This window comes from Alosa alosa, chromosome 17, assembly GCF_017589495.1.
Source record: "Alosa alosa isolate M-15738 ecotype Scorff River chromosome 17, AALO_Geno_1.1, whole genome shotgun sequence".
NCBI lineage: Eukaryota > Metazoa > Chordata > Actinopteri > Clupeiformes > Clupeidae > Alosa > Alosa alosa.
This window is the reverse complement of record NC_063205.1, coordinates 491,939-506,343: the sequence shown is the minus strand read 5'-3', so window position 1 is coordinate 506,343 and position 14,405 is coordinate 491,939. Positions and strand designations below refer to the sequence as shown.

At 45.1% G+C, this 14,405-nt stretch overlaps 1 protein-coding gene across 2 annotated transcripts in view; it reads right to left on the bottom strand.

Annotated features, from left to right (window-relative positions):
• Window positions 1-5,062: 5,062 nt before the first annotated feature.
• strip2 (striatin interacting protein 2) overlaps window positions 5,063-14,405 on the bottom strand; it is a 57,043-nt gene continuing 47,700 nt past the window's right edge. For both annotated transcript variants that reach the window (XM_048268347.1, XM_048268348.1), the window contains 5 exons: window positions 11,538-11,638; window positions 10,212-10,278; window positions 5,733-5,837; window positions 5,459-5,663; window positions 5,063-5,354 (listed from right to left, as the gene is read on the bottom strand). In XM_048268347.1, the coding sequence (XP_048124304.1) occupies window positions 5,104-5,354; window positions 5,459-5,663; window positions 5,733-5,837; window positions 10,212-10,278; window positions 11,538-11,638 (729 nt within the window). In that variant the 3' untranslated portion in view covers window positions 5,063-5,103. The remainder of the gene's footprint in view (window positions 5,355-5,458; window positions 5,664-5,732; window positions 5,838-10,211; window positions 10,279-11,537; window positions 11,639-14,405) is intronic.

Here is a 14,405-nt window from a genome sequence, read left to right as displayed (position 1 = left end):
CACAGTGCTTCACTTTTCCCATATTTTGTTATGTTTCAGACTCATATTGAAATTGATTCATTCGTTTTCTCATCAATCCACACACAATACTCCAACACTCCACAAAACAACAGGTGTTTGGAGTGTTTTGTAAATTTATAAAAAATAAAAGACTGAAATAATCCATTCACATAACTATTCAGACCCTTTGTTATGACGCTTGCCATTGAGCTCTGGTGCATCCTACTTCTATCAGTGGTCCTTGAGATGCTTCTATAACTTGATTGGAGACAACCTGTGACTAAATTAATTCACTGGACATTATTAGGAGAGGGACACATCTCTATATATAAGGTCTCTCAGTTGATGGTGAATGTCAGACTGAAAACCAAGCCACGAGGTAGAGAGAATTGTCCGTAGACCTGCGAGACAGGGTTGTGTGAAGACATAGATCTGGTAGTGCAGGGCGAAAGGTGTTTGGAACATTTCATATAGATTTTTGCAAATTATGTTTTTTCACTTCTTCAGACCCTATAGTTTGTAAAACTACCGGTTTCCAATTTTTTCCCGGACTGCACAGGTCCAAAATCCAAGATGGCGGATATATCACCAAAAATTGCAAATAATCGCCTTTTTAAAATTTTTAAATGGATATATGTTAGGTATTATCATTATATACATACATTTTCTAATAAAATTTAATGACTTAGGTAATAAATATGACCATGGGTGACATGAGATGACATTGGTGACATGAGCCTCTCCTTGTCTCTCTCTCTCTGCCCCTCCTCTGCATGCATGTTTAAAGAAAACATTGTCATTTGTGCAAGGATTGTTGTTGGCATAGAAGATGACTGGTTAAATCGTGAATAAATCAGGTTAGCATCATAAACATGCTGCGCAAAACTGTTGCAACCCCCACCGTCACCTACCACCACAAATAGAACTGAATTCTGTGGGAAACACTGCAAAGTATAGACAGGTGGTGCATAGACAGGTCAAGAAATATAGTGCAGTGTAGACAGTAGTATACAGTTGATTCATATAAAGTAGAGAGGTTTAGAGTAATATAAATATGTGCAGTGTATTAGCAGTTACCTTATAAGAGCAGAATAAATATGGCTATGTAATGTGAACAATGCATGGTTGTTGGTTAGTTGGTTGGTTGTCACTGGGATGGAGAGCTAGACTTCAGCTGCAGGAAAGAAGCTTCCTCTGAACCTGCTGTGCGCCTTATGCAAGCATCGCTTGCCCTGGATGGCCTCAATGGAGGGGAGTGAGGAATGTGTTGGGCAGTTTTCACCACCCTCTGCAGTGCTTTTCGGTTGTGGGCAGAGTAGTTGCCATACCAAACTGTGACACAGTTGGTAAAGATACGCTTGATGGTGCAGGGGTAGAAGTTCACCAGGATCAGGACCTTCTTTAGCATCCTCAGATAGAAGAGATGCTGGTAAGCCTTCTTGATCAGGGTAGAGGTGTTGAGGGTCCAAGAGAGGACCAAGAGATGTGGACACCCAGAAATCTGAACTCTTTCTAATCTGACAACTCCTAATTCCTATGGACAATTCATCCCCTACACTGGACTATTTGAACTTAACACTAAATAGGATTCATGCATTATCATACTGGTTATGTAACCATCCAACCACTTTGTAACATATACCTCAGGTGGCTCTAAACACCATGTTCTATTCTCTGTATATAGACCTTACTGTCCTGTAACTGACCCCAGGCAGATGGGTCAGGCCCTTGAGTCGTGGATCTGCTTGAGGTTTCATCCTATATGTTTCTCCCATTCTTGGGAGTTTTTCCTCGCCCCTGTTACTCATGGGCTCTGTCTGAATGTTTAACACTCTGTAAAGCGCCATGACATGTGTAAGGTTTTGACGCTCTATAACTGAAATTAAATTGAAATTGAAATTCTGAGAGCACACAGGCAAGCAAAAGTTTGGGCACAACAGTGCCTGCTCCAAAGATTCTTGACTCACTATCACTGGGATGGAGACAAATTGTTGATGGGCAATGGGCTCCTGTTCTGTCAAAACTTCCACCAGCACCAGAGGCTGTTGTGGAACTTGTGAAGTGTTGTTGTCTTGCCAGCCATTGCAGTATAAGGTGTTCTTGCAAGAGTAACAACTTACCATTCACGCAACTTTGCAGGTGTGAAGGCTCTGAGGAGATGTGCACCAATATTAAAAAGACAGTGACAGTGGTGAGGATAAATACTTGAGTGATTTTTTCAAAATTTTCTCCAAATTTTTTTGGCAAATGATGCAATACATCTTTTGAAAATAGTCTGTATCTCACTTGTCTACCTTATTAGGTGGATATTTATCAAAAAGTTGACCACTTAAAGCCTTTATATTATTTGTCCGCATATATTGTCCGCCATCTTGAATTTTGGCACTGAAAATTAAGAAAAAAATTGGAAACAGGTTGTTTTGTATTGAATGGGGTCCTAGCTAGTAAAAAAAACACCAGTTGCAAAAATCTATATGAATCGTTCCTAAAATAACACAATTCCCCATACTATGAGGAAGGAAACAAGAAATTTCTGCCAAAGCAAAAAGTGCCAAAGAGCACAGTAGCCTCCATCATTCTCAAATGGAAGTTTGGAACAACCAACAGCCTTCCTAGATCTGGCCGCTCAGCCAAACTGAGTAATCCAGTACGAAGGGCCTTGCTCAGACAGGTAACCAAGGACCCAATGGCCACTATGAATGAGATCCAGAGTTCCACTATGAATGAGATCTAGAGGATGAGAGAAGAGTAAAGAAGGACACACATCAGTGCAGCTCAGTGCCTGGTTCCTTCCACACACATACCCCCAGTTCCTTTGAGAGGACACACATCAGTGCAGCTCAGTGCCTGGTTCCTTCCACACACATACCCCCAGTTCCTTTGAGAGGACACACATCAGTGCAGCTCAGTGCCTGGTTCCTTCCACACACATACCCCCAGTTCCTTTGAGAGGACACACATCAGTGCAGCTCAGTGCCTGGTTCCTTCCACACACATACCCCCAGTTCCTTTGAGAGGACACACATCAGTGCAGCTCAGTGCCTGGTTCCTTCCACACACATACCCCCAGTTCCTTTGAGAGGACACACATCAGCAGCTCAGTGCCTGGTTCCTTCCACACACATACCCCCAGTTCCTTTGAGAGGACACACATCAGTGCAGCTCAGTGCCTGGTTCCTTCCACACACATACCCCCAGTTCCTTTGAGAGGACACACATCAGTGCAGCTCAGTGCCTGGTTCCTTCCACACACATACCCCCAGTTCCTTTGAGAGGACACACATCAGTGCAGCTCAGTGCCTGGTTCCTTCCAGTGCCTGGTCAGTGCCTGGTTCCTTCCACACACATACCCCCAGTTCCTTTGAGAGGACACACATCAGTGCAGCTCAGTGCCTGGTTCCTTCCACACACATACCCCAGTTCCTTTGAGAGGACACACATCAGTGCAGCTCAGTGCCTGGTTCCTTCCACACACATACCCCCAGTTCCTTTGAGAGGACACACATCAGTGCAGCTCAGTGCCTGGTTCCTTCCACACACATACTCCCTGGTTCCTTCCAGTTCCTTTGAGAGGACACACATCAGTGCAGCTCAGTGCCTGGTTCCTTCCCACACACATACCCCCAGTTCCTTTGAGAGGACACACATCAGTGCAGCTCAGTGCCTGGTTCCTTCCACACACATACCCCAGTTCCTTTGAGAGGACACACATCAGTGCAGCTCAGTGCCTGGTTCCTTCCACACACATACCCCCAGGTCAGTGCCTCAGTGCCTGGTTCCTTCCACACACATACCCCCAGTTCCTTTGAGAGGACACACATCAGTGCAGCTCTCTGCCACTCAGGCCTTTATGGCAGAGTGGCCAGATGTCCAAAAGCACCTGAACGACTCTCAGACCATAACAAGTCAAATCATCTGGTCTGATGAAACGAAGACTGAACTATTTGGCCCTTTTTTATAAACGTACAAAACACTCCTGTTTTTTGTGAAGTGTTGGAGTATTGTGTGTAGATTGATGAGAAAAATAACAAAATGTGGAAACACTGAAGCGCTGTGATCCCTTTCCGTATGCACTGCACACACACACACACACACACACACACACAGAGCTATATGGCACATGCTCAGGTTTACTTTCATTATGTAGACTGTGTGTGTGTGAGAGAGAGTATGTGTTTCTGTGTTTGCATGCATGTGCTTTATTAAGTCTGCTGTGTGTGTGTGTGTGTGTGTGAGAGAGAGAGTGTGTGTTTCTGTGTTTGCATGCATGTGCTTTATTAAGTCTGTGTTTCATGAATCAGCAGCACCATCGTGATCAGCGGGGCTTGTGTACTTGTAAGTGTGTGTGTGTGTGTGTGTGTGTGATGCACACATGTGTATATGTGCGTGTGCTTGCATGTGTGTCTATTGAATCAGCACCATCGTGATCAGCGAAGCTTGTGTACTTGTGAGTGTGTGTGATGTGTGTGTGTGTGTGTGATGCGCACGTGTGTATATGTGCGTGTGCTTGCATGTGTGTCTATTGAATCAGCACCATCGTGATCAGCGAAGCTTGTGTAGCTGCAGATCTTTGTGATGTACCTGTGTGTGTGTGTGTGTGTGTGTGTGTGTGTGTGTGTGTTTACGTAACCTGCACTGTAGTGTGCTCAAACAGTGTGTGTGTGACAAGCCGGCGTGGACTGGTCTGGAAACGCGCACACACACACACACACACACACTGACAGAGTAACTTGTGTGTGTGTGAGTGTGTGTGAGAAAGAGAGAGAGAGAGAGGATGGCATAGCTGAGGGTTGATCAAGTCCATAATGACCTGGGTTCGCTGGGTTCGCTGGGTTCTCTGGGTTCGCTGGGTTATCTGGGTTATCTGGGTTATCTGGGTTATCTGGGTTCTCTGGGTTCGCTGGGTTATCTGGGTTAGCTCCACCGCTCTGGTTAGCTCCACCCCTCTGACCCCTGACCCCAGTGAAGCTGGTGAGGACCCGCCTCTGCCCGCCCCTCAGAAAGCAGCCACACCCAATTTCCCCCAGACACGCCCCCACCCACCCCCCCACGCCTCCCTTATTGGATGGACCCTCCAGCCAGAGCCCCTCCCCCTCTAGCCCCTCAGTGCTGCTGCAGTAGCCCCTCCCACTGGATGGGCGGGCCGAAGACCTCTCTCTCCAGCCAGAGTTGGTAGCTGAAGGGGAAGTCCTCCGGTAGCTCCACGGGCTGGCTGAGTACGCTCTGCAGGCAGTTATCCACGGGCGTGAAGTCGCCGAGCTGGCCTCGCTCGTAGCGCCGCGCGTTGAACTTCTCGATGCTCTCGCGCAGAGCACACTCCTCCGCCTGGAAGTCCCATGGGCGCGCGTCGATGTCTGTGCACACGGGGAGGAAGAGGGAGGGAGAGCGAGCGGGAGAAGTTGATAACACTCAAAACGTGTGTGTGTGTGTGTGTGTGTGTGTGTGAGTGTGTATCTACCATTGCCGTAAGCCCAGTCATCGTTCAGCCTGTGCCGCACTTTCTGGTAGATGGCGGACATGGTCTTCATGTTGCTCTTCCTCCACTGACGGCCCAGGTACTTGGTCTGGATCTTCAGAAGCTTCAGCACGTACAGCTGCATCATGGCCTGCTTTACCTTTAGCGCCCTCTTCAGGATGGGAGCAGACTTAAACACCACCAGCATCTAGGAGAGGACACCGCTCTTAGTGAGTGTGTGTGTCGATGTGCATGTGTGTGTGTGTGTGTGTTTTACCATGGTTCTGGAGTGCTTCCACTTGGTGAGTTTGTTGAGGACTCGGAGGAGGTTGATGCAGGAGAAGAGGTTCCTCCAGCAGAACTCTCCACTATCACCCGCCTCCTGCCAGGGCACAGCACACAACAGCCTTCACATGCATGTGTGTGTGTGTGAGTGAGTGAGAGAGAGAAACAGAGAGAGATAATGTGCGTGTGTGTGTGTGTGTGTGTATGTATGTGGGAGGGAGAGAGTGTTTGTATGTGTGTGCGTGTGTATGAAGCCTCATTCTCATACAAGGTGAAACCCAGGTGTCTAGTGGTAATTTAACAACAGAGTCTCAGCACACTAAAGTCTCAGCACACTAAAGTCTCAGCACACTAAAACTAAATCCTCAGCACACTAAAACTAAAGCCTCAGCACACTCAAGTCTAACTTCACACACTAAACACACTAAAGCCTGCTGAAACTTTAGTGTGCTGAGTGTGCTGTATGGAGTCAAAACAAAGCCATAAAGATTGTGTGTAATATTGATGTGTAATAGGGTTTTGTGTTCGAGAATATGATTTGCACACGTGTAGAACCGTTTTGTAACTGTGGAATTAATTTGTCTGTGTGCAAAAAAAATGCGTACCTGCAGGAATATTTTGTGCACTTGTGAAAAACATTTGTCCACAGGAATTTAGTTTGAATGTGTGTGGAACAGCTTTATAGCTACAGGCATGGGAGAAGTGCGACATCTATCTTTGGCGGTGCAAACTGAATCTAATGGCTACAAAACTTTTTTCACAGACACCTAATTTTGGCAGTGTTTTGTCGTCGTTTCTGAAGAGCCAATCAGCGAATTTTGGCTTGACAGTTTCTGCAGAGCCAATCAACACATTGCATGGCCTACTGACTAGCCAATCAGGGGACGTCCTGCATCACATCTCTCGACCAGGGTCGGCAGCAAAGATTCTAGAACAGAGCTGGTCGGCAGGCACAGAGCTAGCGCACTTAGGTCATAAATCTAACAAGTTAGAAGCTATGCCTTTTACAACAAGGTTTTTGATGGAAAAGTGGTGTTTATTTCCATAATCTTTGTTTAGTGAACCCATAAAACCGTCAGTTTGCAGGCTAAGCAAAAAGAATCAAGAATTACGATCTTTGAGTTTGTTTATCGTAACCTAGCAACTGAGGCTTTCAGTGTTAAACATTATTGCAGTTTCAGTATACAAGATGTGCCGTAGTACAGTGGTTAGAGGAGCGAAGTGGTGTTGGTGGGTGGCCAGTAGGTGGCACTCTTCCCTCTGGCCAAAAAAGATCGATCCCAATGCCCCAGTGCTGTGACGGGGACACTGTACTGTAGGACAGCGGTCCCCAACCACCGGGCCGCGGGACATTCCTAACCGGGCCGTAGCCTACGACATGAGTTTAAAAAAATGCATGCGAACTAAACTAAATTTAATTCGCAATAATGTCACGTTTTTACATGGCATAGGTCTATATGCAGTTGTTTGATTGCACGCATGTTTGCATTTTGCAAGGTCTATTTTCTTACGTCTGTCTGTCCCGCCTTCAACACTTTTACATATTGCCTTCAGCGCTGTGCAGCCTCAGGTCAGCTCACTTCACTTGATCAGTTCTTGGCGAACGGTAGTGTCACATGAAGTTAGCTAAACTGCTAGAATGAGCAACAAAAAACAAGCATCTTTAGCAGGTCATTGGCCAGAGTGTTTGAGTTGCGAGAGCCGCTGCAGAGATTTCTTACAGAAAAAAGTCACCGTTAGCTGCACATTTTAGTGATGAGGACTGGGTGTCAAAACTTCGCTACCTGTGTGACATATTCGGGTTGCTTAATGACCTCAACCTGTCACTCCAGGGAGAATGACGACTGTCTTTAAACTGGCAGATAAAGTCGCTGCATTTAAAGCAAGCTTGATTTGTGGGGGACGACGACAGTGGACCGGGTGTATTTGATATGTTCCAAACAGTAGTGGGAGTTTTGGGAGAGACTGAGGCAGGGCCCTTTCTCTGCAGCTGGTGCAAATCACCTCGGTTGTGCTTTCAAATGAGTTTGAGCGTTAGTTCCCATCCTCCAAAGATCCACGGCAAACCAATGAGTGGGTCCGCAACCCATTTGTCAATATCCCGAATAGTCCTAACTTGTCAGCGCAGGAGGAAGAGCAGTTGATCGAAATTGCAAATGACGGTGGTCTTAAGAGTGTGTATAAGGAAACCTCTCTGGCGGATTTTTGGATCAAAACCAAAGCAGAATATCCCGAGATAGCCGTAAAAGCTGAAAACGTTTCCCACCACGCATCTATCTATAGGCTGGGTTTTCGCAATGACTGCAACTAAGACCAAATTGCGCAATCGACTGGACATTTCAAACACACTGAGGGTGTCACTGTCTTCCATCACCCCCAGATGGAAGCTTCTTGTTGCAGGGAAACAAGCAGGGCTCCCACTGATTATATTCGTAATGCACGTTTAGTTCCCATGTTTTGTTCCCATATTTTGTTAAGCATGTTCACACTTTAGCTTCAAGTTTTTCAATATTCATAGTTCATATTGTTCAATTTTCACTTCTTCAAGTTCACGTTTTTCACAAGAGATTGTTACCTTCACTGTTCATACATAACTGGAGCTAGTTCTCCCCCCGCCGGTCCGTGAAAAAAAAATAGGAATCAAACCGGTCCATGGTACATAAAAGGTTGGGGACCCCTGCTGTAGGAGATGCCGTCCTTCGGATGAGACGTTAAACCGAGGTCCTGACTCACTGTGGTCATTAAAGATCCCATGGCACTTAACGCAAAGAGTAGGGGGTTCCCCGGTGTCCTGGCGAAATTCCCAACCTGGATCATTCAATCTGCCCCCTAATCGTCCCCCACTGTGATTGGCTCATTCACTCCCTCACTCGCCACCTCAAGCTGGTGTGTGGTGAGCGTTCTGGCGCATAATGGCTGCCGTGCATCACCCAGGTGGGTGCTACACATTGGTGGTGGTTACTAGTGAGGTCCCCCCTTCCATGTGACGCGCCTCTGAGTCTCGAGAAAAAAGCGCTATATAAATGTAATGTGTTGTTGTTGTTATATCAACCCCACCATACGCAACCCGCAAATCGCTATCTATAACGTTACTGTCAGGAACGCCTCATATAGGGATCACGTTTTGTTCCAGTTTAGGAAAACAGTGCTCTTTACCATGATAAGCCCATATAAAACTGTGAGAATGGAATAATAATAATGGTTTCCACACACACATAGACTCAAATAGACCTATCCTGTCCCCGCTTAAAGTAAGCCTATAGCCTTTGATAAAGGTATACCTACATTAAAAGAAGACAGCTTTGTGAATTATGGTGTTTTAATCACCACCGCCTAAGCAACACAACCAACTCATAATCAGCAATAGCCTAGTCCTACCTCACTATAGCTACCAATATAAATGCACTTAAACTGTAGACACACACTAATAAAGTCTTATTTGGCTACTTTTACAACCTTTTGTGTTGGCATGTAACTATCCAGTGCAAAACTAACATGGGCAGAATGATTGATGTTGGATTTGAACCAATGATCCTTAGATCAAAGCTCGCTCCTCTAATCACTGTGCTACGGCACATCTTGTACATAGTGAAACTGCAATCATTTTTAACACTGAAAGCCTCAGTTGCTAGGTAACAATAAACAAACTCAAAGATCGTAATTCTTGAGTCTTCTTGCTTAGCCTACAAACTGACGGTTTTATGCGTTCACTAAACAAAGATTATGGAAATAAACACCACTTTTCCATCAAAAGCCTTGTTGTAAAAGGCATAGCTTCTAACTTGTTAGATTTACGACCTAAGTTCACTAGCTCTGTGCCTGCCGACCAGCTCTGTTCTAGAATCTTTGCTGCCGACCCTGGTCGAGAGATGTGACGCAGGACGTCCCCTGATTGGCTAGTCAAAGATTAGCAAAGATTAGATATAGCTAGCAAAGATTAGAAACAGCTAGCAAAGATTAGATATAGCTAGCAAATATTAGAGACAGCTAGCAAAGATTAGATATAGCAAGCAAAGATTAGATATATAGCTAGCAAAGATTAGATATAGTTAGGAAACCTTAGATATAGCTAGCAAAGATTAGAGACAGCTGGCAAAGATTAGACATAGCTAGCAAAGATTAGAGACAGACAGCAAATATTAGATATAGATAGATTAGATATAGCTAGCAAAGATTAGATATAGATTGCAAAGATTATATATAGCTAGCAAAGATTAGATATATAGCTAGCAAAGATTAAATATATATAGCAAAGATTAGATATAGCTAGCAAAGATTAGAGACAGCCAGCTAGTGTAAGAACTGGTACTTTATCATTATGGGGGAGTGTGTGAGAATGCCAGCAAGTTATCAAACTTTTTCTTTAACTGGGACTTCCCCTTGAGGGGTTTCTTGAGATAATAAGGCTTGAGAGGGACAGATAGAGTGTGTGTGTGTGTGTGTGTGTGTATGTTAGAGAGTGGACACTTACCAAGCTTTCTGCTGTCAGCTCTGGCATGTCATGAACCACACAGTGGGGGAAGTCCAGTACACATATGCTGCACACACACGCACGCACACACACACACACACACACATATAAGCACAGACACACATTCACAAAAGCGTGCACGCACACACAAAACACAAATATACATATAAGCCCAAACACACACTCACATCAGAATAGACGCACTATAAATATACATGCATATGAATGGTGTGTGTGAGATGAATGGTGTGTGTGTGTGTGTGTGTGTACCTGTCCTGTCTGTCCTGTCTGTGTGTGTAATATGGTGCTTACTGTTACGCCCCTCTTCTACCCATAGGTGGCGTAGTTTCTGTCATGTCCTTTTTGGCTGCTCTGCCTGTGTTCTGTTTGCTTATTAGTTTCAGGTGTGACCTGTGTGAGGGGTGGAGCTTCTCCATATATACCTGTGCCTGGCGGTCTGCTGGTTGCCTTGTGCCATTTGCGTTGTTCTTGTGGGTTTGTGAGAGGGTGTGTGTGTGTGTGTGTGTGTGTCGTTGGCCTTGTGGGTTTGTGAGAGGGTGTGTGTGTGTGTGTGTGTGTGTGCGTTGGCCTTGTGGGTTTGTGAGAGGGTGTGTGTGTGTGTGTGTGTGTCGTTGGCCTTGTGGGTTTGTGAGAGGGTGTGTGTGTGTGTGTGCGTTGGCCTTGTGGGTTTGTGTGTGTGTGTGTGTGTGTGTGTGCGTTGGCCTTGTGCCAAGACCTCCACACTCACTAGGCCGTGTCGTCGCTTCTCTACATTGTTTATTATTTTCAGTTGTCCTTAAATTTCCTAATCATGTATTAATATTTTTGTTAATAAATACCCCTAGACATCGAGCCCCTTTGACTGTTTGTCAATTTGTGTTGCATCTAGCCTGGCTGGCTGTAACCCTTACTCATCATCATCATCATCATCATCATAATAATAACACATTACTTTACATTTGGAGAATTTATGTGTATGAATGCTGTGTGTGTGTGTGTGTGTGTGTGTGTGTGTGTGTGTGTGTGTGTGTGTGTGTGTATATGAATGCCGTGTGTGTGTTTGTGTGTGTGTATGTGTATATGTATGTGTATATGAATGCTGTGTGTGTGTGTATATGTATATGAATGCTGTGTGTGTGTGTGTGTGACTTACCTGTCTTCAACACTGATGTAGGACATAATGTTCTGTGTGTGTGTATGTGCACATGTGTGTGTTTGTGTATGTGCATATGCATGTGTGTGTATGTGCATATGCGTGTGTGTGTGTGCGTGGGTGTGGGTGGGTGTGTGTGTGTGTGTGTGTGTGTGTGAGAGAGTGTCTCTTACCTGTTTTTAGCACTGATGTAGGACATGATATTCTGGTTGAAAAACTTGAGAATGAGAGGAATGCAATTGGCAAACACCAGATGTTGACAGATGTACTCAAACTGGAGACACAAGCACACACACACACATATACCTATTATTAATCTACACATTACACACACACACACACTTATTCATACACACACTTTACACACCTACTGTACATTACACACACACACACACATGTTTATACACACACATTACACACACACACACAATTATTCATACACACACTTTACACACCTACTGTACATTACACACACACACACACTACGTGTTTACTACACACACTTTACACACCTACTGTACATTACACATACACACACACACGTGTTTATACACACACTTTACACACCTACTGTACATATCTGCACATAACTGTACCTACTGTACATTACACACACACACACACACACTTTACACACCTACTGTACATTACACACACACACACACACACACGTGTTTATACACACACTTTACACACCTACTGTACATATCTGCACATAACTGTACCTACTGTACGTTACACACACACACACACACAAACGTGCGCATTTTGCGCACCTACTGTTGCATTACACACACACACACACACACACTTATTCATACACACACTTTACACACCTACTGTACATTACACACTAGTAATGGGCGATATAAACAATATGCGATATAAATGATATAAAATTGGCATACAATGGAGATTTTAATTCTATCGCGATATGCATGTTGATGATGCAATCTACCCGCCAAATTTAGAGCCATGAGTTGCAACCGGCTGCAACGCATCTTCAGTAAACATGCACACACACACACACACACACACGCACATGCGTAGCGTAGCGGCGCACGCACGCACGCACGCACCATACACGCCGATCAATCATACACACGCGGCTGCAACGCATCTTCAGTAAACATGCACACACACACACACGCACGCACGACGCGACGCATGCGCGCACACACACACCGCCAAGACACACACAATCACACACACACGGCAATTAATCATACACACACGCGTAACGTCTTCAGTAAATGATGCATATGCACACACACACAACGCATGAATCATACACACACGTCTGCAACGATCTTTCAGTAAACATGGCTGAACCGAACGCATCTTCAGTAAACATGCACACACACACACACACACACTTATTCATACACACACTTTACAACGCATCTTCAGTAAACATGCACACACACACACACACACACTTAATCATACACACACGCTGCAACGCATCTTCAGTAAACATGCACACACACACACACACACACACACTTAATCATACACACACTTTGACAACGCATCTTCAGTAAACATGGCTGAAATGCATCTTCAGTAAACATGGCTGAAAACGAAACGGAGGAGGTGGAGGTGAAAAAGGCCGGTGCAACATCCATTATTTGGACTTGGTTCGGATTTAAGCCGTCCGATGAGCAGCAGCAAACTATACCCTGTAGAGCAGAGGTGGGCAAACTACGGCCCGCCACGCACCTTAATCAGGCCCGCCGAGCATTTGTTTATCATAGGCTGCTCGCTATTTTCCCTGCAATAGACGATGTTGTGATGTTGTTATCTTTACGGCAAACTGCTTTTGACTCTTCTTAGAGAACGTTTACACAACGTCAAAACAGCATGTTACATCGAGATGAGGATACTCTTTGTAATCTCCATTGCAGCAAATCTAACTTGAGCGTTATGCATATACGTTATATGCGTTATGTCTATTTAAATGTGAACACGTTTGAGCGCATATACATTATATGCGTTATGTCTATTTAAATGTGAACACGTTTGAGCGCATACCAGAGGGAAATAAGGAGAGCGGTTCCAGGTTCCAGCTGGCTTGTCATTGTTGATAATTGCTATCTCCTTTCTTATAAGAAGCAAAGATCATTATGAGAACTAAAGGTGTGGACCCAATGCTTAAAGTGACAGTGCACCATTTATAACCAGCATCAAATTTAAAAATGATATTACTTTGTCATTATTAGCATTTAAATGATATGAAACATTAAACATTCGGCCCGCCGGCCAATTTTCAAAACCCAATGTGGCCCTTGAGCCAAAAAGTTTGCCCAACCCTGCTGTAGTGTGTATGTGTAACAGGTCACATTTCTATTGTTTTATAATTCCACAAAGATGGTTTTTGCCTTGACACACCGCATTGTATCTTCTGTACAGTGAGAGTCCTAGTGGGCCTCCGTAGTCTCCTGCCCCTCTAATGGATCAATTTGTCATAGGTATCCTATGGGAAGAGGTATCCTGCTTCACTGTACATCGTCCCTATCGTTTTGCAGAATAAAAGCCTGCGTGTCACGTCAGTCACTCAAAAGCAGCAAAACACAACGCAGAGTGCATTTCACCGGTCACATGTGGGGCAACAGTTCTGTGGAGTAATCTGTTCTACCACCCCTGCTGTAGAGTGTGTGGGGCAACAGTTCTGTCGGGTAATCTGTTCTACCTCCTGCTGTAGAGTGTGTGGGGCAACAGTTCTGTGGGGTAATCTGTTCTACCACCCCTGCTGTAGAGTGTGTGGGGCAACAGAGCCTTGGGGTAATCTGTTCTACCACCCCTGCTGTAGAGTGTGTGGGGCAACAGAGCCTTGGGGTAATCTGTTCTACCACCCCTGCTGTAAAGTGTTTGGGGCAACAGACTTGGGGCAATCATTTCTACCCGTCCCTGCTGTAGGAGTGTTTGGGCAACAGGAGCCTTGGGTAATCCTGTTCCCACCCCTGCTGTAGAGTGTTTGGGGCAACTAGAGCCTTGGGGTAATCTGTTCTACCACCCCTGCTGTAGAGAGTGTGGGGGGG